General features: G+C 36.3%; 2 protein-coding genes across 5 annotated transcripts; one reads left to right on the plus strand and one right to left on the minus strand.

Moving 5' to 3' along the window:
• The first annotated feature begins 623 nt into the window (after positions 1 to 623).
• On the plus strand, positions 624 to 4,642 carry LOC113666417 (EGF-like repeat and discoidin I-like domain-containing protein 3). Its single transcript, XM_089202261.1, has 7 exons — positions 624 to 753; positions 1,613 to 1,700; positions 2,102 to 2,433; positions 2,847 to 2,985; positions 3,450 to 3,778; positions 4,196 to 4,339; positions 4,502 to 4,642. Exons 1-7 carry the CDS (start codon positions 682 to 684, stop codon positions 4,508 to 4,510), a joined length of 1,113 nt encoding a protein of 370 aa, XP_089058387.1. The 5' UTR covers positions 624 to 681; the 3' UTR covers positions 4,511 to 4,642.
• Positions 4,643 to 5,982: 1,340 nt separating this feature from the next.
• On the minus strand, positions 5,983 to 23,726 carry LOC113666420 (oxysterol-binding protein-related protein 11). Of its 4 annotated transcripts, none has more exons than XM_027182199.2 (24): positions 23,386 to 23,723; positions 23,150 to 23,184; positions 22,369 to 22,474; positions 21,625 to 21,672; positions 21,291 to 21,372; positions 20,634 to 20,713; positions 20,058 to 20,318; positions 19,261 to 19,302; positions 18,978 to 19,007; positions 18,371 to 18,418; positions 17,623 to 17,650; positions 15,844 to 15,874; positions 14,119 to 14,178; positions 12,291 to 12,463; positions 11,012 to 11,148; positions 10,610 to 10,695; positions 10,351 to 10,432; positions 10,050 to 10,233; positions 9,747 to 9,857; positions 9,201 to 9,264; positions 8,344 to 8,566; positions 7,971 to 8,132; positions 7,588 to 7,653; positions 5,983 to 7,060 (listed from the first exon to the last, which is right to left on the minus strand). In XM_027182199.2, the coding sequence occupies exons 1-24, from the start codon at positions 23,644 to 23,646 to the stop codon at positions 6,950 to 6,952; spliced, it is 2,511 nt and encodes an 836-aa protein (XP_027038000.2). In that variant the 5' UTR covers positions 23,647 to 23,723; the 3' UTR covers positions 5,983 to 6,949. The 4 variants fall into 4 exon arrangements, with proteins under 4 accessions (XP_027038000.2, XP_027037999.2, XP_027038001.2 ...); XM_027182198.2 differs by having other exon boundaries at positions 15,844 to 15,877; XM_027182200.2 differs by lacking the exon at positions 14,119 to 14,178 and having other exon boundaries at positions 15,844 to 15,877; positions 23,386 to 23,726.
• Between the last annotated feature and the right edge of the window lie 1,577 nt (positions 23,727 to 25,303).

Consider the following 25,303-nt stretch of genomic DNA (forward strand, 5'->3'; position numbering starts at 1 on the left):
GAACTTTATGAAGTTATATTTACAAATGTATTTGCATATAATTAAAATACGATACCCTTTTACTACTTTTCAAATCAGAGTACTTTCTTTAGCCGTTTGCTCTTGTCGTAAGAGTCGCGTGTGACCTCACTACTTATAATTAGACAAATAGAAAAATACCACTGAGTTATCGTTCCACAAAGTTATTAGGTTCCAACTTTGCCCTCTGAATGATGATCATGGATGTCTTCTGAATAGGGATGTTCTCGCTGAAATGCAAATTTTTCTTAATTGGCCACGTTGCAGTACTTTAACAAACAATGTCGGTCTTTTGGCATTTGACAGCAGGTGTGGCCCCAAGTCACGAACTAAAAACTTCTTTCTTATTTTGAAATAAAATACTAAACGCCTCACGTGGAAAGGAGTATATATCCCATGATTGTTTAAGAGAATACGAGAACAGGTTGTATAATCTGCCAGCATTTCCATTTCTTCTTCAAAAGTGCTTAAATCAGTTTCAGAAGTGATGTTCAATATTTTGGTATATTAAACAATGACTGATTAAAGCGGGAAATTTCTTGCTTGCCGAACTGAAAACGGTTGAATATATCTAACCTTTAAAATATTGTCCTTAATTCATCTTTGTTGTTACTTGCTTCAGTGCAAGCTTTACAACAAATCCTAGTTATCAGTCAGGTTACAATGTTTCGACTAAGCAATTTCTTACTGGTCCTCGTTTTGTTTAGGGTTTTCCCAGAAGCAAAGATTGTCCGGGTGAGTAATCAAGCATCATCATCTTAGATAATCGATGACTCTTTTTGAGCATGCACATAATTTTTAACGCGATTATTCTGCACAGCGAACAAGATGTGCGATCGATTTTTGGATGAGAAGCCGCAATCTGAACAACTTTTTGACATGGCAAAATCGTTTACTGCCTTTAAATTAACCCTGAGCAAATTTTGCTGAGTTACAATTCTAGCGTGCCTGCTGTTTGAATTGCCTTGGTGAACAATCATGATCATCGACGAAAGCTCTGTTCATGTCTCAAATCTCGCGGGAGGCAAACGTTTCAAAATTTAAACCTTGAATCTGTCACTCTATGGCAATTTTCTCACAGGACGATTTCCTTACACAAGTTGAGAGAAAAATGAGCAAATCGTCTCTAGTTTCCAAAAAAAATAAAGAAATACTCCAGCAAAATTTCTCTTTTGAAGAGCAATTAAATGTGTTGAAAACCTATGTCTGGTTTATTAAACTACTTCGATAACTTGATTATCAACATTCATAAAAAAAGCTTTCTCAGTAAAGAGGGACAATGCAAAGCTAGGAGGGAAGCAGATAAATCGAAACGCAGAAATTATTTTGTCTCTGGCTTTCAATAAAATTCATTTCTCAATATCTCTCCCAAGTTGGAAAATAGAGGGATCGCGAAAAAAACTGATGCTATGATTTACACGGAATGTCATAAAATTAAAACCATCGACTTGACGTATAACTGTCTCGATAGAGAAAAACTGAAGGCTGAATAATCAGAAAATAAAATTAAAAATCAGATCTAAGAGCTGAAGGTTCTATCAAGAAAACAACTTTTACAGAATAAAAATGTGATGTTTCCCAACTTTTAAACCAGGTTTCCTATGCCGAAGAAAACAAAGCTCATGGAGCATCTTTCATGAAAAGAAGGACTGGACACACTCACGCGGCCAAGTCAATTCGGGGTAGGTACAGCTAACTTTGTATTGGTTGGCGGTAAAGAAATCAAGATTATTGAAAGCCTAAGCATATTTATCTTAGCACGATGTCGAAACCAAACATAACAGGTAATTAATCGGTAGTAAGAGCTTACAAGTAGAAAATTGAAGAAATTACTTGGCAACACAGGAATAGTTGTGCAATTTTATAAATGCTGAGCTATGATGCAAGCTTCCCTTTTCTTAAATAAGCGCAAGAACTTGATGTGTCAAATTAAATGTCCATAATAAATAGTATTATAATGGGACCTTGAGGCGTCCTCATACTACTAGTTTTGTAAATGCTTTTGCTCGACTAATGTTCCAAGATCCATCAGTTTCCGTAAGTCGTCTAACTTTATTATCACCACGCTCTGCTTTACCAACAGATTGCAGCTGTTTTCTGCCATTAGGAATGGAAAGCGGCTATCTTCCAGACAGTGCTTTATCGGCATCCACATCTTACAGCACTAATCACATCTCTAAGTTTTCCCGCCTTAACAAGATTCCCGCCAAGGGTAAGGCTGGGGCATGGTGCGCTGCCAGTAATAATCACAACCAATGGCTGCAAGTTTTCTTTGGACGTGAGACCACAGTGACCAAGGTGGCGATTCAAGGGAGGTATGATTGTTGCAGTCAGTGGGTGGCAAGCTTCAAATTATCTTACAGTTCAGATGGAATCCACTGGGCCTGGTACAGACTCTCTGATGGACTAACCAAGGTTAATGTAGTTCACTTAACAATTTTTACTTTTTCTGAGAAGTCACATTCAAGGCCGGAAGGGAAAAAAATACCAGTCTGTGTTACCTTTTTTATTCTCTTTATTTTTCTCAGATGTTTTATGTGTACGAGAAGCATAATTTGCTGACAATGCCAAATTATTAAAATCATTCTAATTAAACAATAAGTGAGACAAATACTAACTTTGAGGAAAGGGAAAACCGAGATCAATATTGATACCTAAATCAAGGAGTGAACACTCTCTTTCTTAAATTAGGCACTCATTGAGTATACGTATGACATCAAGTGCTGTGTCCTTTCAGGCTTCAAATTTAAATTTTTTTTAAAACATCATCTGAGTTGTGCATTATAGTTATGTTGAAGTGATAAATTAGATGCTTTTCATATCACCAGATATTTGGAGGAAATGTAGATGAAAACACTCCTGTGTACAACTTCCTCCATCCCCATATCCAAGCCGCATATATCCGATTCCATCCTTGGACTTGGCACAACCATATTTCCATGAGAGCTGAGGTTTACGGATGCAATGGTAATTTACTTTTTGTTGGATTAATTTATTCTAAGTCCGACATTTTTCAAGATACGAAGTACAAATAAAAATTTGTTCTAGGGAGCAGTGAAGCTTTTTGTTTCCGTTTTTTTTCTTTGATTTGTTTGCCTCGGATTTTTTTTCATTTTCTTGTTTTATTTTTCTGTACACATTCATGTTTCGTTGCTCAACAGCACACTTCAATCTTAAGGCTGAGAAGAAACTTCTTGTCTATAGACATTACAGCGTAAAACGTTTTTTCATCTGCATAGTAATTATGAAAATCTCAATGATAAAAAACCGACTGTACCTTAAGATATCAGATACAAGGCTTCTCATTTCGATTAAAATCGAAATGAGAAAAAAAATTTTTTTTTAAATTATAGATCATTTGACATTTATATCTTTCGATGAAGTTTTACCATTTCATTCCCATTTTGTCTTTTATTTTCGACATATTCAAGCTTATCACTGCCAGATGTCGCTTGGAATGGAAGATGGCCGCATCAAAGGCAGTGCACTGTCTGCCTCGTCATTCTACTCAGCAAAGCATACCGCCAAACTGGGTCGATTAAACCTCGAGCCACCATCTGGCTATGCGGGGGCCTGGAGTGTCAAGACCACCGATGCCCACCAATGGATCCAAATCGATCTTGGCAGACCCACTACTGTGACCAAAGTCGCCACACAAGGGAGGCAAGATTGCTGTGATCAATGGGTGACCAGCTATGCTGTTTCCTATAGTCTTGTGAGTCCCTATTGGGTCTACCACATGAGCCGTGGGAACAAGAAGGTAAATATTGGAGAAATCCTGTTTTTCCAACGTCACATTAATTTTCGACAGTCTTTCTAAAGTAATATAGGTCTACTTTGGTTTTAGTCCACCATACTCAGCATAAAGATCGGCCTAGAGAACATCGTGCTATCTTTTAATCCAATCAGCAGTAAACCTAAAACCAATAGCAACTTGGTCAATCACCGTTTTCTTCGCTTTTGACAGTAACTTAGCCTTACCGGGAGTTCTGGTCGGCTGCTAGTGGTATTTTCCTTAATTCTGTTTATCTGTACGACTCTAAATAGATAAATGCTCTTAGATCAACCGACGAGTCTCGTGAGTTGCAAAGAATGAGCTTGAACTCGCATGTATATTTTGAAATATGTATCTAGATAGAAATTTTTGAGATTGATGTTCAACAAAATTTTATTACAGGTATTTCCTGGAAATTACGATCGCCACTCCATTGTTACTCATGAATTTGTTCCGGCATTCCACGCACGCCTTGTCAAAATCCATCCACTTTCCTACAATAGTTGGATAAGCATGCGCATAGAGTTGTACGGATGTCCCATAAAGGTAAGACTTGGGCAAGATTTTTCTTTACTTAAAATTTGGTTTAGTTTTTAGTTGATACACATAGTTTGTATAAGAGTTTTACGCTTGCTATTGGGATAGGCGTCGTCAGGTCTTGTTTTAAAATGATGTATAATCTCATGATTTTTTTTATTCATTTTAAAGGGAATCTAAAGAGGGCTCAGAGGAAGAAACAAGTCGACAAGCAAGAAGACCCATTGGTGACTAAAGGCAGCCATTCAGTTTTAGAAGAATAGTTCACTGTCACCTTAGCATTTAGCAGATATTAAATACGCTTGTTTATAACTGTCGTTGTTGATTGCATCACCTCTCTTCCTGGTATAACGGTTATTATTATTTTCACTCTTATCACAATTTTCATCATTATTTCTGAAAGGATTTGCCAAGTGTCAAATAAAAAATTGGACAAGGGCGGTATTTTGCAGTGAGATGCTATTGTGTTGCTAAAGTTAAACGGCAATGATAGTTTTATTCAACGCACAATGATTAATATATTACAGTTCCACCAAACAACAAGTCAGTGATCAGCGACAGATAAGACTATTAATGCTCTGCATTTCATCTGAGATAAAAACACAGGAGGATCGAGTTACCTTCTTATTAGCTTTAACCTTTTAACTCCCAGGATCTGATGGTAAATTCTCCCCTCCAGCTGTTACACATTTTCGTGTAAATTAGATGGAAGAATTTGGTGTAAGATCAAGATAACAACTTCTACCTGAGATATTTGAGTATTCTCATTACCGGTTTGCTGGATAGTGCATGGATATTGTAGGGAGAAGTCACATGTGAATCACTTCTGGGAGCTAAAGGGTGAATTTCTTATACACTGACAAACGTAACAAGAAATTACCGGCTCTCTTAATGTGTGCAGTATCGCACAATTTTAATAGAGAAAGGTCGAAGTGCAAAGCCTCAAAGTAATGTTTGATTGGGAAGATATCACAGCCGAAGATTGCCGTATACATGCGATTTTTTTGGCACACAAAAGGGCTACGAAAAAAATATAGAAACATTTTGGGTATAAACCTTGAAATGAATTCCTTTCAAATTCCTATTGTAATTCTACTCTTAGTCGGTCACTTACCCCCGAGAAAAACAATATCCTACCCGTCGTAAGCAAATTCCATCTTGACTCAGCTTGTAGGTCACGCTTTCTTTTCGCACCTGTGCTAAAATTGCCCAACAATACAGCGTAGTATTCTTTTAAAAGATTCTAACTTTATCCGTTTCATGCCTATGCTGAGGCAATATTTAAAAAAAGGAACTTTCTTGGTTACGCTTTTACTTTCCCTTACAACCGACATGACCTACGCTTTTAAGTGGAAACGTTTCTCAGATATCTATTTCAGAGCACTTTAGTGTAATAATAGCTCCTGATTTAATGAGAGTGAAGAGCATCGTTTTCGCTATTAGTATCACGAAAACACCATTATTATTGTCGTCATTGTCTCTACTACCGTTTGTCTTGCAAGTCAGTCTATTTCGATATGGATCACACAAAATCACATAAAATGACCCTAGTTAAAAGACTGGTGTCAGGAGAATGGGACACAGAGAAACTCGGAGTTCCCCTAAATCATCTCAAAAGTCCTTAAAATTAAAAGAAAAATCCATAGACAAGAAGCACTAAAACTGACAATTTTAATATTTCGCTATTTTTAATGGACTATACTCCATTTCATGCATTAACTATAAAAATTCCAGTTACTTCAGCAGAATTTCGTCAAGCCATTAGGTTTCATTCTATCTGTTCTCCTACCTAGTGGCAAATTCTGATAGGACTCGATTCTGCGTTTGAAAAATATACTTGTTTACGTTCAGTTAGGCTCGCTCATTTTAATGATCGTAATAACCCATGGGGAGGGGGGTTACTTTTACAAAGATATTTTCGAAATCGTCATAAACAAAAGATAAGTACCGTACAAAAGAAAACAGTTATTACTCTCGTAATGAATCGTTATCACTTGTCTAACGATTTGGTCATTTCCGATGTGGATCGAGACCGAGAATTGGACGCGATGTGATCGCAAAGGAAACACATGCACCAATTACAGGTGTTGAATACCACCAAATTAAAAGGTGACACGCACCCAGTCGATCGTAAGACTGCAGTGTGAGACAGATGATATTACTTCAGGCAGCCTCTAGGAATACATTTCAAGCACGCTTTTCTGATCGGTTGCCCAACCACTCAATCGCAAACGTCTCAGAACTCGTTATCACGATCATGAAAAAATTCACCTAATAAGTTATTTTTTTCAATTAAATAAAAGTAAATAGTCGCGTGATGTACAAACATATCTATCTCTATCACGTTTGTCACTTTTTTATTACTGTCTAAAGGCATCCTCCACTTCCCAGTAGAAACAGAATGGTTTCCAACTCTTCCAGAAGACATGAACTCGTTATTCTTTCAGATATGTCATCCGCTGGATAAAATCAACTAATCAGTAATAGGCGGGAAATAAATCATATTCCACAGATGAAGGGAGTGGTAACTTCCTTGTTTTCCTCGCTAAGAAGGATGCTATCCTAAAACTGATGCGGTAGTTGCTGGTCACTTTTTCCATTGACTTTGCAATGTATTTCTCATTGCTCTGTTGGTTGAGTTGAAGTCGAAGACGCCTCTTCTGAACTGGATTTGAGTAAAGTTTTCATGTGATGGTTATACATCCAACCATCACCATGGCGATGAAACAACTGAAACAGAAGAAACACACAAAATAAGAGGGGCTCTGGCTCCTATCAAAACTGGAAGTCAATTTTAACTCGAATTATCTTTTTTGAAGTAGTTTTCCTAACTCCTTACAAGAGATTAACTGGCACAATGGACACGATTTAGGAATCGACAGATGACTAGAAACTTTCCACGTAAATCTGACGAAATTCTCTATATGAGTGTATCAGTCTAGTTACGCCGTAAGGTAGAAATTCCCTATCCTCGACAAAAACACCTTTCTCGATAATGGCACCAAGAATTACCATTCACTTTCTTAAAAAAACACATCATCATATAAGTACTAGAGATTTCAAGTCAGTGCAACTTATATCATCTGAGAAATGCCGGTGTAAAAATGGGCCTATTTTCAGACGATTGTTTGTCTGGAGTAAAGCATGTTTACCTCAAACGAGAGGTGTTTCTATCATTTTTTTTTTCTAATTTAAACCAAATTTTATAAACAGTAACCACACCTCAGTACCTCATACTTTTAGGGGCGACGACTTACTTTTGTTTTCCACTCGACACCAGTCTCTTTCCTTTCTCGCGCCTCCTTTCTTTGTCTTTCTTCAAGCTAAAAGCAAAATTGTACAAAGTCATCTGGTGCCTGCTTTAAGATTAATAAACGTTTTACGACACGGTGGTAGAGTGTACTTCTCAAGAATATAGAAGTGCTTATCATTTATACGAAAAAAAACGTGGGCAATAAATAGTTTCACATCATTCCATTTGGTAAATCACGAGCCTTTAGTTGATGTCACCCTCTATTCTAAAGAGTATTAGCAGCAGATTTTCGTAAGTAGTGAGCGTTTTACAGCTTATGAAAATCTGTTATCCTAAGATTTCTGCATGCTGAGTTCCTCATTTCGCAGACAATGATTTTATGCTTACCTCGTGTTTCGCTGACGTTGCCGAATCGATGTCATCAGTCTTCAGCGCATGCGTGACTCTGTGCCATAACCGGCGAGACTCAAACTCCTCTTGTTTTGACTGAGGACAGATACGCTTTCGATAAACCTGAAGTGCCTCTGTGTCGATAATCTTTGGTTCTTCCTGTGTGGACAAGAAAACCAAACAATTTTATCCACAGCCAATGGGATACTGATAAATCCAATTTTTCACCCAAGATTCAAAGTTGTATAAAAACGTTACTTGCAAAACGAGAAAGGTACTCCCGTATTGACATAAAATACCGTATACCTTACTAAAAAAGATCCGTGAAACCCGAATACCCAAACTCCCTTGGGGGCTTAATCACACAAACCTGATGACTGGTGAAGGTCATTTCTATCTGGCCATTCCACTCGCCATTCACTTTACAGATAACTTTTCCAGATGATGTGTTTTTCACTTCGCCAGTGACTCGATGAAGTTTCCCGCCATAAAAAGGCTTGGTGTGAAACGTCACAGACGCGTTGTAGCCGGTCTTGGCGCACGTGATGTTCACTTTTCCACCTAACTCCACCCAGGGAAAGGTTAAAATTGACCTGAAATTGGGTTGAAATTTTTAAGCACGTGCCTGGGCGTTTATGGGGTGTAGGAGATTCAGGATTCCTGAAATATCATTTTTAAACTGATTGCAGAAGATAAGTAAAAGCTCCAGACATTTCAACAAAAGGATGGTTTACGCTTTCAATAATTGTCGAAGAAAAGGCTTTGAACAATTCATCAGTTCTCTCAAATATTGTTGAGATATAAGTGATCAGTTTAAATTAGGTACTAGAATTAAAATCGTTCATCAAAATACACCCAGGTAACGATTTAGTGAAGTGACAATAAGCTTTTAAAAGAGAGGTTTTAGATTGTGCCAGAAGTATCCCGAAATATCCTAGTTATCACAATTGGAGTTCCCCTGACCATGGTTGGTCTAAAATCTTACGCTAAACCGCCATTCAAAGATAAGACTTTAGTAAATAGTGACTTTTCCCTCAAAAATCTTTGAGCTCCTGTTGGCTCATCTTGGAGTTGGCGTTGTTCAAATTCATTGACGTTTAATTTTTTTGAATATCACTTTATTAAGAACAAAATCAGAATGACTGTTATTGTTTAGTACCCTTTGTAACTGCCTGAATTTCACCTACACTCGATTGAAAACATAGCCATCCAAAGTACAACTCTCACCTGCAATACGTGCTGGGAAATGTTATAACATAATCTTCGTTGTGCTCTAACAAGGTAATTACACCTGAAGAGAGGCGACAAACGTACAACGTGAGTTGACGAGTAAAGTGTCACACTGAAATATTGTTTAAAATGGAATTTTTGGAGTCAGATTCCCAAAACGACTAGAGCCTGAGTTCGAACAAATATCGGAGAAAGAGTATTTAAAAAAAAGTAGACAATGTTGTCCCATATATTTGTACATTTGAAACAAACGAGGTAGCAACTTCAATATAAAACTTGAGTGTACGACATTCTTGATTACCATTCCTAAATCACTGAAATTATGGAATAGTTTAACAATGCCAAAAGGAGTGGAAAGAGCAAACATTCTACGGCGATGGAAAACTAAAACGATTTTTTGTCACAGTACATAGCTAAAATGGAGGGAGAAGCATAAATTCACATAAAAACTGACAAATATCAGGACAACTTCATTCTCTTTCCTTTAGAGCTTAGCACCGTATCGATACTGTAAGGAGAAGACAAATATCGATCAATCCTTACCTACTCCTTGATTCACTACACCTATAGACATTCCATAAAACTTCGACTTCGTCCAAATATGAGCATTAAAACACAGCTTCTTGCTTGGACATTCAGCGTAAAACCCGGAAACTGTTAGAGTGACAACAGACCACAATGAATTAAAATTCTTACAGTGTCGATCTTATGAGGTGACGGAATCGAGATGGTGTACCGATCTTTTGTACTGTACTCCTAGAAGAATTCAAATAGCGCTACAGTTCTTCTGCTACGTTTATAAGTACAATGATATTTTAACTATTTGAACCTGTTTAAATTACTCACTCGGAGGATGATGGGAAAGCTGTTCTGCAACAAACGAAACTTTTCCTTCATCAGAGGCCGTTGAAGAGTGATCAATATGACTGTTTGTGGAAGCTTGTTTCCCGCTAGACAAACTTGGCACTTTCCAGGAACAGCGAAATGTCTCTCCTAATATGGGATTGTAGGGTTTCTTGGCTAGAGAACCCTAAACGTAGAAAAAGAAATGTAGAGATATTTTAACGAATTACAATAATGACTACAAGAACGAAGACAAACGAAGGAACAGACTAAGAAATATACGATAACTTGTTGGATGTCTCACCTTTCTTCCCGCATGGAAGGAAGTTAAGTAGAATTCTAAAACAGATAAAATCCTATCTTCTGCCGTGAGACCGTCAGGAATTCTAAAAAAAAAAGACGATATGAAATTGAAAATATTCGAGTTAGGGTTACAGTCAACAAAAGGCACGAAATTTCAATTTACCGAAAAAATAATGGACATAAACGTATGCATGTAACTTGCACATGGCAACCTCAGACCATGCACGTGGTGTTCATGCTCTTAAAGTAATGATACTTACTTAATAAACAAATCAGGATGGGCAAAGAAGTCTGCATACATTTCCAACAAGGAACGCGGCTCAAGAATAAATGTTGGTAAAACAACCTTAAAAAAAACACAGTAGAAATGACCACCGTTAAAACAGGGTCATTCAATGCAAATTTTAGAAACAATGGAACACGATGAGGCTGGGTGTAAAAATTTTCTTATTTTTGCTATAAATTTAACGTTTTCCAAAATTCTTGACGTTAGAAGTTTTACATTTCTTCAATTAAGAAAGGGCTCAATTACTTTCGTAAACAATAACAATAACTATATGCTGAAAACTTGAGTTCAAATCTTGTACTCGTTACCGAGTACTCGAATTCGATGTCTCCACTGATTTCAGTCCTGTGCACATCTCGAGAACTCCACAAGGTACCTTAGTCAAGTCCATTCCTAGCTTGAGCTGAGAGACAAGATGTAGTATAACACTTTTATGTTCCTCAACCGACTGGTTTTCAGGTTCTTCTCCAGTACAATAGGCCTCGTCGTCAGTTTCCTCTTCCTCTCTACGAGCTACAACGCCAAAAATAATAAGTAAGTCTTTACACCCTCCATCAGTATGTATATTCTCCATAATGTTCTTTTAACATTCTCAAAGGTACTGACGGGGAGAATTTATATAACAATCTGAAAAGTTTCTTAGGTTAATGATCATTTCCTTAATTCTCGTGACCTTAATGCGTGATTTTGGAATGTTATTGTGAGGAGAAATTAGATGTTAGTCATCTTGGTCGCGGTGACCGAATGGTCAGCACGCAGGGAAGAAATGGTCTGGGCAAACTGGCAATGGAATAAGAAAAACTTACACACGGTTATCTCATTATTTTTATGACTGCTCGTCAAAGTAATAAAATGCAATGATTTCTCAGCAATCGTGGTACACTAAGTTCGGTCTGGTCTACAATGCTGTTCTCAAATCCTTACAGCAAAAATGCCTAATGCATTATGTTTATTTCAGGAAACAAAACAAGTTTAGTGGTCAATAAAGAAAGTAATAATTCGTTTAGACACGAGCGTGGAACGAAAAAAAAAGTCCCCCTTAAAGGAATTGAACCCAAGACATCCGATTTCGCGGTAATGCGATATTCTTCCATTGAGCTACATAAAAGCCCTATGGTGAGCTAGCCCATAATAAGGCTCACTTGTGACAGAAATCAGTGAATCACCCTGTGCGGAAAGATGATAACTTTTGAACTCTTTGGTCGCATATGGAAGGGTGTCTAAATTTTGTAACGAGCTTACGACAAAATCATTCATTAACTTTCATGCACAATGGAAAAGCTTCCGACAACCCTCATCTACACAGAGTGTTCCACAGACTTCAAGCCGAAAAAATAGGTTTCATAAGAATTGTTACCTATATTTTGTAAATTGGAACAGCATGGTTCTTGCAGTCATCAAAAGAGAGAAAGTAAATTAAAACAGCATGGGTGTCGAGGATCGTCAGAAAAGAGAAGGTTCCAGAATTCAGGACAAGATAGTACTCGCTTATAATTAAATTGCACGAAACATAGCCCTAAATTTTTGAAATTCAACATTTACTACGTAAACCGACAGGTGTTTCTGTTTTAAATTCTAAGTTTGAAAAAAAAAATTGAGACAGAATACGTAAAGTTTTGGGGTCACATTTAAAATTCAGAAAAATTTTTACTCACCGTCAATGTATTTCATCTCGGCCCTGGCTTTCTCGCAACACGTTACACCTGAGCTATCCGTGGTAATATCAGATGTTTTGCCGTCCTTTCTTTGCGATTTTGGAGTCCCAACATTTTTGTGGAAGCCAAACGACCTACTCTCTCCGCCGGTTTTATCCCCATGAGTCTTGAAGCTTTAATTTAAAAAAAGCGACGTGAAAAATATGTATGACACTAATCTAATGAAAACAATGTTTAATCCCGACCTGTTGTGGTGTAACATAGGCCATAGCAAAGGCAACACTTCTCTCCTTAAATCAGAGCTAAACGAAGCCATTTGATATAGAATTTATCTGGCGCCTAATCTCCCACACGAAAATTACTTACAAACACTGCTTTGTCGAAATCAGTCGAGAAATATTCCCCTGGTAGACGTTCTTTGTGTCTGTCGATTTTTCTAGAGCCGGATTTGAAGAATTCATCGCGTATTGTCGAATGTTGAAGTTTGGTTATTATTTATTCATATCAAATTGTTGTTCTTCTACAACGCCAACATAGAAAAAACTGTATTTTCCGCCTTCTTATCGTTTGCTTAATCATTCATGAAAACAGAACTTTTGGACTCGGATTTCATTATCTTGGAGCGGAATGGCATTCATATTCATTCAATAACGATATATTAGATCTCTCAAATCACAGGAGATAATTGGACGCAGGTCACTTCAACAGAAAAAAATGTCTGTGATTACATCTCTCAAAACAGAGACTGTTACGTCAATACCAAGAGTACATAAAAAATTTATTGCTACTGTGATCTTGTTACATTTTCATTGGTTTGCCGAGGAATACTGCTTGGCAATCATTTTTTCGCAATTTCAAAACACTCTGTCGTCAAATCTTCCCAGCAAAACTGTTACATTTAAGGCTGAGAGAGTTTTTACCCGTCTTTGAGAACAAATATGTTAATCGCACTAAGCCAGAAAGCTTTGATTTAAAACTTTAAAGTATTAGTTGTCAAGCAGTCACAATTCAAAATTCTCGGTAGCACAAAACAACACTGCAAACCTTGGTTTCTTTCCCTTGTTCAGATCTTACAAAATTGCTGAGTATAACTGGCTTTTTTGATGAAAAAATCTGGGTTTTTGAGGTTACAATAACAATAATTCCTTAACTGATTTCATCAGCTTTATCATAAGTTACAGTTTCCGAGGGAACAATCATCGTTTTCCTCAATCGTCCGCAATGTTTTCATTTCGTTTCGCCCCAGTTTTCACTTCTGGATATCATGGCCGATCTTAGAACTCTATAACACTGAATACGTGGTCGACGGGCTTCACAGATGGGAAGCGTTGCTTGGCAACACAATCGTAAAAGAAAATTGCGGGCTCAATATCGCTCAATCGGTCGGAGATGAACGAATATGCTCAAATGAGACATTGCCGAGGGAAGTTGTTCAGTTGTATGTATAAAATTAGTCAAGGTCAATTAAAAAAAAACCACGTCTTTTTACAAGCCACATCTTTACGCTTTCAAACATGATTATACATTATCTTGGTAAAAGAAGGAAAATCTACAAGAGTTTCGTCCAAACACAGCGCACTTCGTGTACTTCTGCTTAGAGAGGTTGACAACGCGGTTCCGGGAAAAAAAATGGTCTTCTCTAAAAGCAGTGGGTAGTGTAGAGGTGCATCAATTTCAAAGGACCTTTTAATTCGCAAAATATTCGGATAAGCTTTGTGAAGATTAACGAAACGTCGATTGCTCCCTCGGAAAAAAATGACGAAGAAAGTCGCAAACAAGTAAGAGGTTACACCTATGTTTAAATGACATGCGCATTTTTATTCATTACCTCAAATGACGTCGTCGACTCATAGCGTTGTCGCTGATCTGACCCTGAGTTCTTTGAAACCTGAGTTAAATCATTTAGCTCAAGTAAAGCATGTGTTTAAGTCTAAATAATATTTACAGGAGCACGTATAAAATTCGAATACTGTTTCTTCCATATTTTATACGTTTATATAATTTTATTTTTTTAATGAACACGACAAAATATATTGTTTAAAGTTACTATGATGAAGGAGATTAGGAGAATTTTAAAAACGACAAAAAGAACGGAATCACTAATTCAGAAAACGTATGTTTGATTCCTTGCTACGCAAAAAGTGTTTGTTTTAACTGAAAAAGGGGTAAAAAAGTCAATTTTATCATTTCTTAACTTTATGAAGGTTTTACTGCACGGTTTTAAGATAACAAGTTTTCATTTATCATTGTTTTATGATGACTAATACCTATACACCTGCATATGAAAACCCAAAGCACACGGAATCACACGCTTTAAATGTTGTATCGTTAATCACGTCGATTAATTAAACTTGAAGTTGATTAAGAAAAATTTATTGACTGGGTTTGAATTAACTCAATCCTTACCAAACAGGACTCGTCTGAAAGAACTTGGTATCTGAGAATGGAAGCTTAGGTGGTTATATACTGTTAATTGTACCAGTCAGTCTTGAGCTGCAGAAACAAGTGCTCTCTCCATCGAAATAAAGTGAGCTCCAAAGCTGCCTTCATGAAAACACACCGTTTACTTTCTTTTGGCCTAGAGAAAATAGGCTAGGCTCATGTTCCCTTGTTGTAGTATACTTGAGGACTTTCAGCAATAATTTTCTCAAATTTGACTTTCGTTGAACAAGATAGTCAGATCTGTCAAAACATCAACGCCTTCAAACAATAGTTGGTCTTAAGTCATTATTTTTTCGAGAAAATTAAATACAAGCCAATGATTAAAATAGCTGTTTTCGACAGGTCACTCTTAAATTTGAAGTAAAAAACTCATTTGGCTCAATGGATAGACATTTTGACCATGCGGTTAAATGATTACATTGAAGACGACGAAATTTGCCTGCAAAGTTGAAGCGAATAGTTTGGAAAATTGCCACAGAAAAAATGCTTTGTACTTAGACTTGATGTTTCAAAACAAGTGCTTTCATTCTCAGAGTAGCAGGTTGCGCGAGTGTCATTCGTCAAGACATAAAAATAACACTTCTTTAGAAAGCAGGTTTCAAGCTCGATCCATCACTTCCGCTTTTTTCCCGCAAACCTGACGAAACAAACCGCGGTTGCGTCAAGAAATATAGGATATTCAAGGAAACCCCGATTAAAAAAGACCTTAATTAAAAAAATGTAACAGAGTAATGACAGAACAAATGTAACGATGGTTGATAAAGATAGTATCTGATAAATGCGGGATCTGCTAAATGTAAATTGTGACCAGGCCTGGGTTTGATAAGTACAACGTCTGTTAAATGAAAAGCATGTTGACAATAGAATATCGTAAACACAGCGAAGCATTTGCTGCCTAATTATTTTAAGTGAAAAGTTAAAACGCAAGAATATCACTGGCGAGAAATTTGTTCAGCTGATCTATTTCTTATGAAAATAAATATTTGAGGGATGCAACAAGTTCGTTTTCACAGCGCTTGGACAGCGATAATTGAGGAGGAATTAATGAATATTTTTTTTAACACTGGGGATGAAAACTCGACTCAAAATCCGAACAGAAAGCTATACTTACTCGGAAGTATTTTCGTCCTGCTGCAACGCTTCTGCTGAAAGAAAAATAGCCAAACAATTTTACTAATTAACACTACTAAGTAATTTTTTGCTTTGTGTTCAGCAGAAAGTTATGTAAATCGAGGAAACAGCCGCAAACAAGCAAAAAACAACACTCCATTGCATTATATTTAATTTCAACCTGCTCTCATGGCGCAGTACTATAATCTTTCGCAAGGTTCCATCTCAGTTCAAATTAACTGACGTTGAGCTAAACCTAAGTTTGCTGCAAAATTGTTATTGAAACCTTCAATAGCAAACATTCAATAGCAAAATAATTACTCTCCCTGTGAAGAATATTCTACATAAGCCTGCTCTTTGCATCTCAATAATTCGCGCAGTAGTAACATTTAGTGGGTTCTACTGACCACAAAAAAAAAAACAAACAGATTCCACCACACTTTGGCAAAATTTACACACGAAGACTGAAACAAACAAAAAACACTATCCACAATTCTGGAGAAAATAAAAACTTCCCACAATAAAACTTTCACCTGCAAAGCATAATGAGTGAAAAATTTAGCATAAATTTGCTCGGCGCCTACATGGAAACTACAGCACGTACCACGTTTATGAGACAGCCGAGCCAGCCACTCTCAAGTATCGGTGGAAGTTAATTAGACGCTTTGACATGATGTCTGGTTTAATAAAACTCCGAATAAAGAAGCGTGTGTCGTGGTGGTTACACATTTATATAGCTAAGTCGGCCAGTATATACAATGAATTATTAATTTGCTAAAGAGTGCTTGTTACGTCAATAACACAAATGAGTTGTCAAGTGGTTCGTGCGCCCATGTGATAATAAATGTATCGTATGTACATCTAAATACATCAAACTAAAAACATTTGATTATGGACTCACGACGTGATTCTGTTAAAAGAGAGCCAATACTGAGTTAAACCAAAAATTAACCTTGGTAAGAGAAAGCACCGACAGAAACTTTAAAACTACAATCGACACGAATTTACCAAATTTCTTCTCGGAAAGCTCGTTAGTTAAAAATTATTTTTGTTAACACAACTTTTTGCTTAAGAAACTAAAAGCCAAATTAAAACGGGCTATCACAGTTTTGTCAGTATCTCACTGAAACCACCAGTTCTGTTTTGGCATGACAATTAAAGGAATAAAATAATGTCAGATGGAGATGCAAATGGCACAGCCGCGCTGTCGACAAAGTCAAAATTCAACCATTATTCAATCAAGGGTTTGATCACAATGGACGTCAAACGCGTAATTTTGTAAAAGTTGTTGGGTAAACCCTTGAGACCGTACGTGATCTAGAAAACAGGTCCTGGTTGTTATATATTTATACAAAAACTGAGAAATAAATTTCACTTTATTTAACGGTGCTTTACGGAAACAGATCATTGTGACAACGCAAAGTTTGAAAAAAAGAGAATGAGACAGAAAAAGAAAAATAAGAGATTGGAACTTTCGATGGATAAAAACAAAAATGGGACATACGAAGATAGACGACAACATCCCTTGGAAAAGAGCGAAACGTATCGACGGTGAATTCCTTTAAGTCGTTTTCAGTTGCATGATATTTTACCTTGAAAATCCGGTACTTGGAAAAAAAAAAAAAAAAAAAAAAAGAAAAAAGTAGAACTTGCAGGCGACACTAGACTGGCCAGGCAGGTTGCAAAGTTAACATGTACATTACGGTTTAAAATGTTTACGACGGGAAAAAAAAGCAAAAAAAATGAAAATGTTCGGCGAAAATAAAAGAACGAAAGGTACCTGAAGTTTCACTTTGAACATCGGCTGCCTGAAAAAGGAAACAATACAAATGAACTATAAAGCTCAACTTAAGTGGTGAGTTACTTTCATTGAAGACTTAACACTAGTTTCTCGTTTAAACGACAATGCCTCGCAGACAAGTAACAAGGAAATGGAAAAGACATCTAGAGGAGTTTAACACTAGATTCTTATGAACTAGCCAAAGCAATGTGTTTTTGGATCAAAAAAAATTTCAAACAGAGCAAAGGCAGTTTTTGTTAATTCTGTTTTCATAGTTGGAAGGAGAAACACAACTGGAAAGATATTGTGGTTTTTAGTCCTAAACTACTTTTTGCTTTGAAAGGCTATCAAGTTCCATGTGAAATTTTAATAATGAATTATCCAGATAAAAATAATTGATAAAGTGTAATTAGATTTTCACCTGCGAAAGCTACTCTTAGGATAAGTCACAATAAAACTGTAAAGTAGATATATTTCAGACTTAAATTGGAACCAAAATACTGTTAATGTCAATTCTCAGAACTATTTACACAAAGTATCACACTTACTAATTCAGCGGCTTTTGCCGGCCAAGATCTGATTTACTTAGCAACTCTCTCAACTAGCTGCTATTCCTTCCTTTGCAAATTAGTAAAGAGAACTTGGTGCTATAGAAATGACTAACCATTACTAACAAGTTTGTCAACTGTCTGCTTAAATAATCTACCAGTACTAGAAGCAGACGTTACACGGAAAATACACTGAATACCTGTCCTTGGAGGATCGAAAAACAGTGATGCAGCGTACTGAGAGCAGACTAAAACAAAAAAATAATAACATAATGTAAAAAATGGGTTTTCATGTATCACTTTGACAATGTGCTAGCACATGAATTCAAACAGTTACAGTTACTATAGCTGGTGTATGTACCAAGCAATCAGACCTCAATGCAATGAGGGTGAATTTGGTAGAATTTTTTAAGTGAGGCATTTGAAGTCCATCGCTATCCTCAATCTTCTCCTCTGCTGTCAACTTAATAAAACCTCTTTAAAATTCATCTCTACCTCTAAACTACTATGGTGTGTATTTTGTAGTTTTTTCAGAAGGTAAAGGTTGCTTTCCTTGTCTCAAATAATAACTAAAACTAGCCCCAAAAAATGGTATCACAAAATTTTTTTGTTTTTGTCTGTTGTAATTTTTCTTAGGTTAAAATAAAATCAAAATGGTTTGATTTGTGTATTTATTTGTTAAAAGAGTTAAGGGAGATATATAATTATCACACAAGTTTGAAACAATGATGACCTGAAATTTTTTGTTTGCACTACATCATCTTTTCTATGCAAAAGGGATTTTAAAAAAGTATCAGTGACAATAACCTGAGCAGTTGCTTTTAAAATCAGTACATCCTGAAATGAAAAACAAATCAAATCAATACTACAAACTGATAGTTTTATTTTCCAGTATTTGAGACAGCAATTCACAAAATATACCATGCAGTAAAAGAACTGTGTTATAGCAACTAGCCAAGCACAGACAGTGTGCAAAAAGTCTCATAATTAATATATTAATAATTGATTCTCACCTAAAAGTAACAACTGATAGAATTGGAACTGATAAACTTATATCCAGAGGTAATTTCATTACATTTTCATTACTTACATTATCCAAAGGAAAGAGTGATTCTTCTCCTGTTGGATCCAACTGCAATAAGAAGGTTGTACACTTCATCAGGATTCAGATGATTTATTAATAGTATGGAAAGTAATTTACAAAAGCCTTTATGCTTTATAACTGATGTTTACTCTCAAAGTTACAAACTAGTCATGTGCTATTTGTTGCAGAAAATATTACAACCAACTAAAATCAATATCTTGTTCACTACAGCATACAGATGTACCTCAAACTCATAGGGGTAATGGAATCAGCAGAGAGAGAGAGAGAGAAAAGAAATTTGCAAATCTGAAGCTACTTAAGGTAACCTATGTTTACTTTTGTTCTGCTTCTCTTCACTCTGTGATTGGTCGAGAACTCATGCCACCCATTCAGATAAATAACTAAAACCAAAGGTGACTTAGTCTTTCTCATTCCCTTTCATTCCAGGAAGTTTGACATCTGTTTATACTTAGAGTTCTCATTGGCCACTTGGAATATTTTTTACTGAGTCCTCATTAGCCAATACAATTTTATTTTGTCTCACAAAAGCACAGTCAAAATGCACTTGACAACCAAACTAACTAAGAATCAACTCTGTCCATAACTTAAAATTGTTTGTAACTTGAGTTTTACTATGTTCTCCAGTGAAGTTGACAACAAGCTGCTATAATGTACACCTGAAAAATTTTATTGTCGATTGATTAACCCTATCAAAGGAAAAATTCGCGCAATCTGTGATGCTCATCTAACTCAACTATTTCAATTTAAAACAGGATAACTAGTAACTAGCAAAGAGCATTAACCTCTAATTGATCAATAAAAACCATCTGTTGATCTTCTATTCTGTACAGGTCATCTCTAACGTGGGACATTCCCTCCATGATCTTTTCAGGTACATGATAGGTTTTGTGTGTCACTTTGGGTGAGTCTGACACCAACTCATCTACCGCTGCAACATTAGGATGACCACTTGAGGATGCTGTCATTGTGTTTGGTTTGACAGGACCACTTGACTGTGCAGCTGACACAGAAAAACTGTGTGTGGAGTATAATGGTGGGGCAGCCTAGTAAGAAACATAGATTTAGCAGAGTTCACACAGGTGCCAAGTTTTTAAGAGCTAGTCAACAAATCTATTCATTAATTTTTCTCTTAGAACCAACCTCAAAAAATGGATTTGAGATTGGCCAAACTAGCAGGCCAACTTTTGCAGATTGTAAATCAATAAATGTCTGGATAGAGGCAATTGAGAGGGTTTGTGCAACAAAAAGTGGGAGAAATTTTTTTTTCATTTTCATGTTTTACAAAAAAAATAATCAATTAGAGGAGGGGGGTGGAGCAGTTATCAAACTTAAATCAAATTGCAACATGAAAATTGCACCTGAGCAATACTTGATGTATGAAACTCTGCCACGCTTCTCAATTTATTAATCCAGTCCTGTCTTTCTTTTGCATCACTGGCTGAATTCAGGAGAAACACAATAAGAATTAAAGAAGGGTTTTCATCATAATTCATTAGGAAGTAAAAAAAATAAACAAAGAACCATTAAATAATGATTCCTACTTCAAAAAGGTTTTGACCAACTGCATACATATCAAATAAGAACTTGACAGTGATTTTTTTTCTGTAAACAAACATAAGTTGAAAGAAAGAATGGAGCTATTGATAGCAAATGGTAGTTTAACCCCTTGCAACTTATCATCATTATGCAAATTCTCCATACTGATCCCTACATGTTTCCTAAGGTGCTGAAAAGGAGAGTTTGTTTAACAATCAAGAGTTCCTTTAGTTGTGATCATTTCTTTAATTCTTGAGACCTTAATGTTTGACTCAGGGGTGATATTGTAAGGAGAAATTAGGTGTTACTCACTCTTGGGGGTTAAAGGTTAATCAATGATTTAGATATGAAATTATTATAATTGAACATCGTATTACTAATTAGTATTCTAAATAATAATGTCCGCCATTGTTTTCCATCTTGATAGCATTACAAAAAACTTACAAGATTATGCTTAAAATGTTGCGACAAACAGTTACCTCGCAGTTTAAAAATATCACCATTAGCTGCACTAACACTGAATGTGAATGAATCCTCATCACTGGGAGCTATCATACTTCCCTATTACAATCAAAGAAACCAAAAAATATACAAACAAACGGTAAATGAAAAAATTCAATCCAAGACACAGGAAACCTTGGTAGAATATCTGCCACATAATAAGGAAGTTGCATTTTAAACTACCTAGTAACACTTCTAATTCCTGTGAAATCAAGAAGTGAAATGTAAACTATAATGATAATTGAGAAAACTGCAATCATGAAACAACTAATCTGTGAAACTTGTACTCCATGTTCAATAAAGGAATCTTACCCCAAGATAAACTGATCCTCTTGGTCCCAGCTTCTTCTTCTCTTTATCCTGATATTTACAAAATAGTAAATCAAAATATATCACTGATTCTAGTTTCACTATTTCTGCCTCCATACAACATCAGTAAGGTTACAGTTAGTAATTCTAGTAGAAAAAGAAATGAAAAATTCTGGATTTTTTAGATTAAGCATAATTAGAAGATGAGTATCATTGTGAAAGAGGCTTTGTTTTAAGTCAGCAACAGAGGTAGATAATTCTAAGTGCTCCAATCAGTTGTTGAGTATTAAATTCTCCCTATTGAACTGTAAAAAAAACACAAACATCATATAATGTTATGCTAAAATCTGCTTGAATATTGAAGGCATATCTATCTACCTGGATAGAAAGGGAGATAGTGTTACCAAGCTACACAAATTTCTACCCTTTTTCCCCCATCATTACTCAAATTATTATGCGCCTGAGAGTCACAGTTTTCATTAAAATACAAATAAGCAGGAGAATAGCGAAATATAATTAGAAAGGGCTTCATGCTTTTTCACTTTTAGTTATTGAATGACATAAAAATCCAGTTATGGTCAATTTTTTTTTTTCCTTTTTTTACAACTTGCTAGATGGCTGTCAAACACAGGCTGCCAAATTGGCAACTTGTATTGTAAATTTAGCCTCCATTTTCCTAGTCACCATGGCAACCAAAAAGGTCACAGCTTGGAGCACTGATGTCAGCCATTGATCATCAATTCTTACCACATAATATTCCAATAACCCAGAATCAGGATCAAGAGTGAACCATCTAAACTGCCAGCCCTTCATTAGATTTGTCCATTTGCTAAGTTGTCCCTCTGTTGGTTTCCTGGCAAAGTTAGCAAACCATAATCATATTTTCTATTGCATTCCAAAATTCTCAATGTTAACTATCCTTACTGTCTGTCGCATAATTAATCATGATTTTAATTTCTCGACTCCCAAGATATATACAATTCTTAAGATGCTAGTTTGGAGAATTTAGTTTTGGATCAACTAGTATTCCTCTAATTTATATTTTTCTTTATTGTCATCACTTGTCCACTTGATATTGTATTGAGATTGAATGGAGAAATTCTTTCCTGGTCTCTCCTAGAAGCTTAAGAGTTAATCAAGTAGGTCAACTTCTACCTTAGATACTCTTGGATTGCAATAAAATCTACATCTACAAAATGCACACAGAAGCTTTGAATAACAAAAGTTTAAACGAGCACAGAGACACAGCTGTAAGCGCATGTGTTCACAGCTGCCGGAAACCCTCCCCCTACTCCTCCCTACAAGTCTAAAGGTTGTACAGAGGATTTTCAACTGTACACGCCTCCACCTGTTCACAAAAATCTAAAATCCGTGTGTTCGGAGATTCTTTTCCAAGCTCAGCTCATTAAAATTTAAGCACGCATACTTTAGCATAACTCTTTTCCAAAATAAGGTGCTAACAAATGAAGCTTAATGCATCCATAAAAGCTGGCATGTTGAATCTAAGCTGAAAATTGTGAAGCCTTACCTGAATTTATCTTCAATTTGCTGCTGATCAAGAACCTTAAATGGATAAATCCAGAAAACTGGGTTTATTAAAATATAAATGGTCTTTGTCATGAAATAATTTAACCAATCTTCCCTTAATTCCATTTGAGTCACAATTGATCGAAGCGGACAAAACACATGGAACGATAATTCTGTTGTATTGACAGTCGCAAAAGTTAACACAATCCGAGATTTCCATATATTTCAAATCCTTACCTTGGCTTTTTGCATGACGCCAAGTATCACCGTTTTCTCCTCTTCAGAAAATTGGCTCAAATCAATGTCGAGATCTGCAAAGTAGGGGTCTTTCAGTATATCCTCAGCCACCGCCATCTTGGCTGGTGCTGTATTGTGACGGCCTCTTTGCCATGAGCTCTTGACGGTTCTCTCAGGGGTAGGGTAAGGGGTACGCTGGGAGCGAGGGTGTTTTCGTGGACTACGCCAGCATTTATCGGAGACTGCCTCGAGTAAATCCATACTATTACTACGAATCTAAACAAAAAAAATCCAATAACAAAACGGCTGTCAATCCAATTTTTAGTAATCGAAGGGAAACTCACATGATAGACCACTTCCGTTATAATTGTCACGCCACTATCACGCCACCCTTTTGACTCACATGGTGAATGTGTGATATTGGAAGGAACAACCGGGAGACTGGAGTCTACCTTAACCTTAAATCACGACATCCTGTTAAACTTTTAAAAACCCTTAAAACGTGCTCACTTTCTTTGGAGATAAATTTGTTAGAGTTTTTATCTCCAGAACGCCGTAATGAACGTGAGAAATAGGTCAACTGGCTGGGGAGTGCTTCCGTGAAATTGTTTTATTCCTATACTAGTTAAGATCTAGGATATTACTAATATGAGCTATTTTTTATTAGTGATGAATTCCTGATAAGCAATACAGATTAAGCTTCAGGCCATATGTGACTAATTTTGGTATGTACTGCATGGTAGAACAACATGCAGTCACTTCTTAAAATTTGATCATGTAGGCTATATTATTGTGTCACTTTGTGGAACTGTCATGTAAGACATACCACTGTGTCAACTAGTACAGCAAACAGTAGCTGTACAGTAGGTACAACTATCTACACTGTCTACAATAGGTACAACTATTCACACCGTCTAGCAGAGATCACACAACAATACCGCTATTTTTTAGTTTGCTATTTTCTCTCAATATTTATTGGAGTATCTTTTACGGTCAAAAAAAAATTTTTTTATGCATTGGTTCTTTTTTTTAATTTTGAACTTTGTCTTTGTTTTATGGTCGTTTAGAATGATAAAATGATAAAGCAGTGCAAAGTCAAACCAAGGCATATTAAATCCGCGAGGTTGTTTTGTTCTGCAAACAGTTAAAAATTCTAGCCGTTTTTTTATAAATCATGGTACTCTTAGGCCATCAGTCCAGTAAGTTGCAGATTTATTCAGTTTAAGTCTCGAACGCCTTTATATCTTTGCATGAACTGAAAGAGCTTTTTAATGATAATGCAAATGTTGTTATTATAAAAGGACTACTATCTTCTTTATTGAAGGATTCATAGGAGCCAAAAAAACCAAATAAGATTCCCCAATCTAAAAGGGATAATTTGTACACCAAAATTATGCAATAGAAAATATAGGTCAGTGTTCTCAATCAAGAGCTGAAGACCATCATATCTTGTAACCCGGTGCATGGATTAAAATGCAATAAGCGCGCTTATTCGCCTCTGTAACTACGTGATTTTATGTGCAGTACAAGATGTGCAATGCAACGCTGAGGATTCGAGCTAACGAGGATTCGAGCATTAACGAACTTTAGCAAACGAAGCCGTCCGCCATTACAACATATGCTAATATTTCTCGTGTAGATCGCTTTTGTCAGTTCTTTGTTAGACTTGTTTCCTTTATTCTTGACTAGAAACGCTCGATTACACTCTCAGTAACACAAAGTTTCTCACCCTCCCCCCCAGCCTGGCAGTTTAAAACTCACTACACAGACAATTCATGCATATTAAATATGTAGTTTCGAGATGGTCGAGCGGCAATCGTAGGCGCGCAACGAGTGCAAGAGAGGTCATCGAGGTCGCGGGTTCGAATCACGCTATAGGAGTTATTCTCAATCTGGCTTGGGGGCCGAATAACTTCTC

Source organism: Pocillopora damicornis, chromosome 3, assembly GCF_964200805.1.
Source record: "Pocillopora damicornis chromosome 3, jaPocDami1.2, whole genome shotgun sequence".
Lineage (NCBI taxonomy): Eukaryota > Metazoa > Cnidaria > Anthozoa > Scleractinia > Pocilloporidae > Pocillopora > Pocillopora damicornis.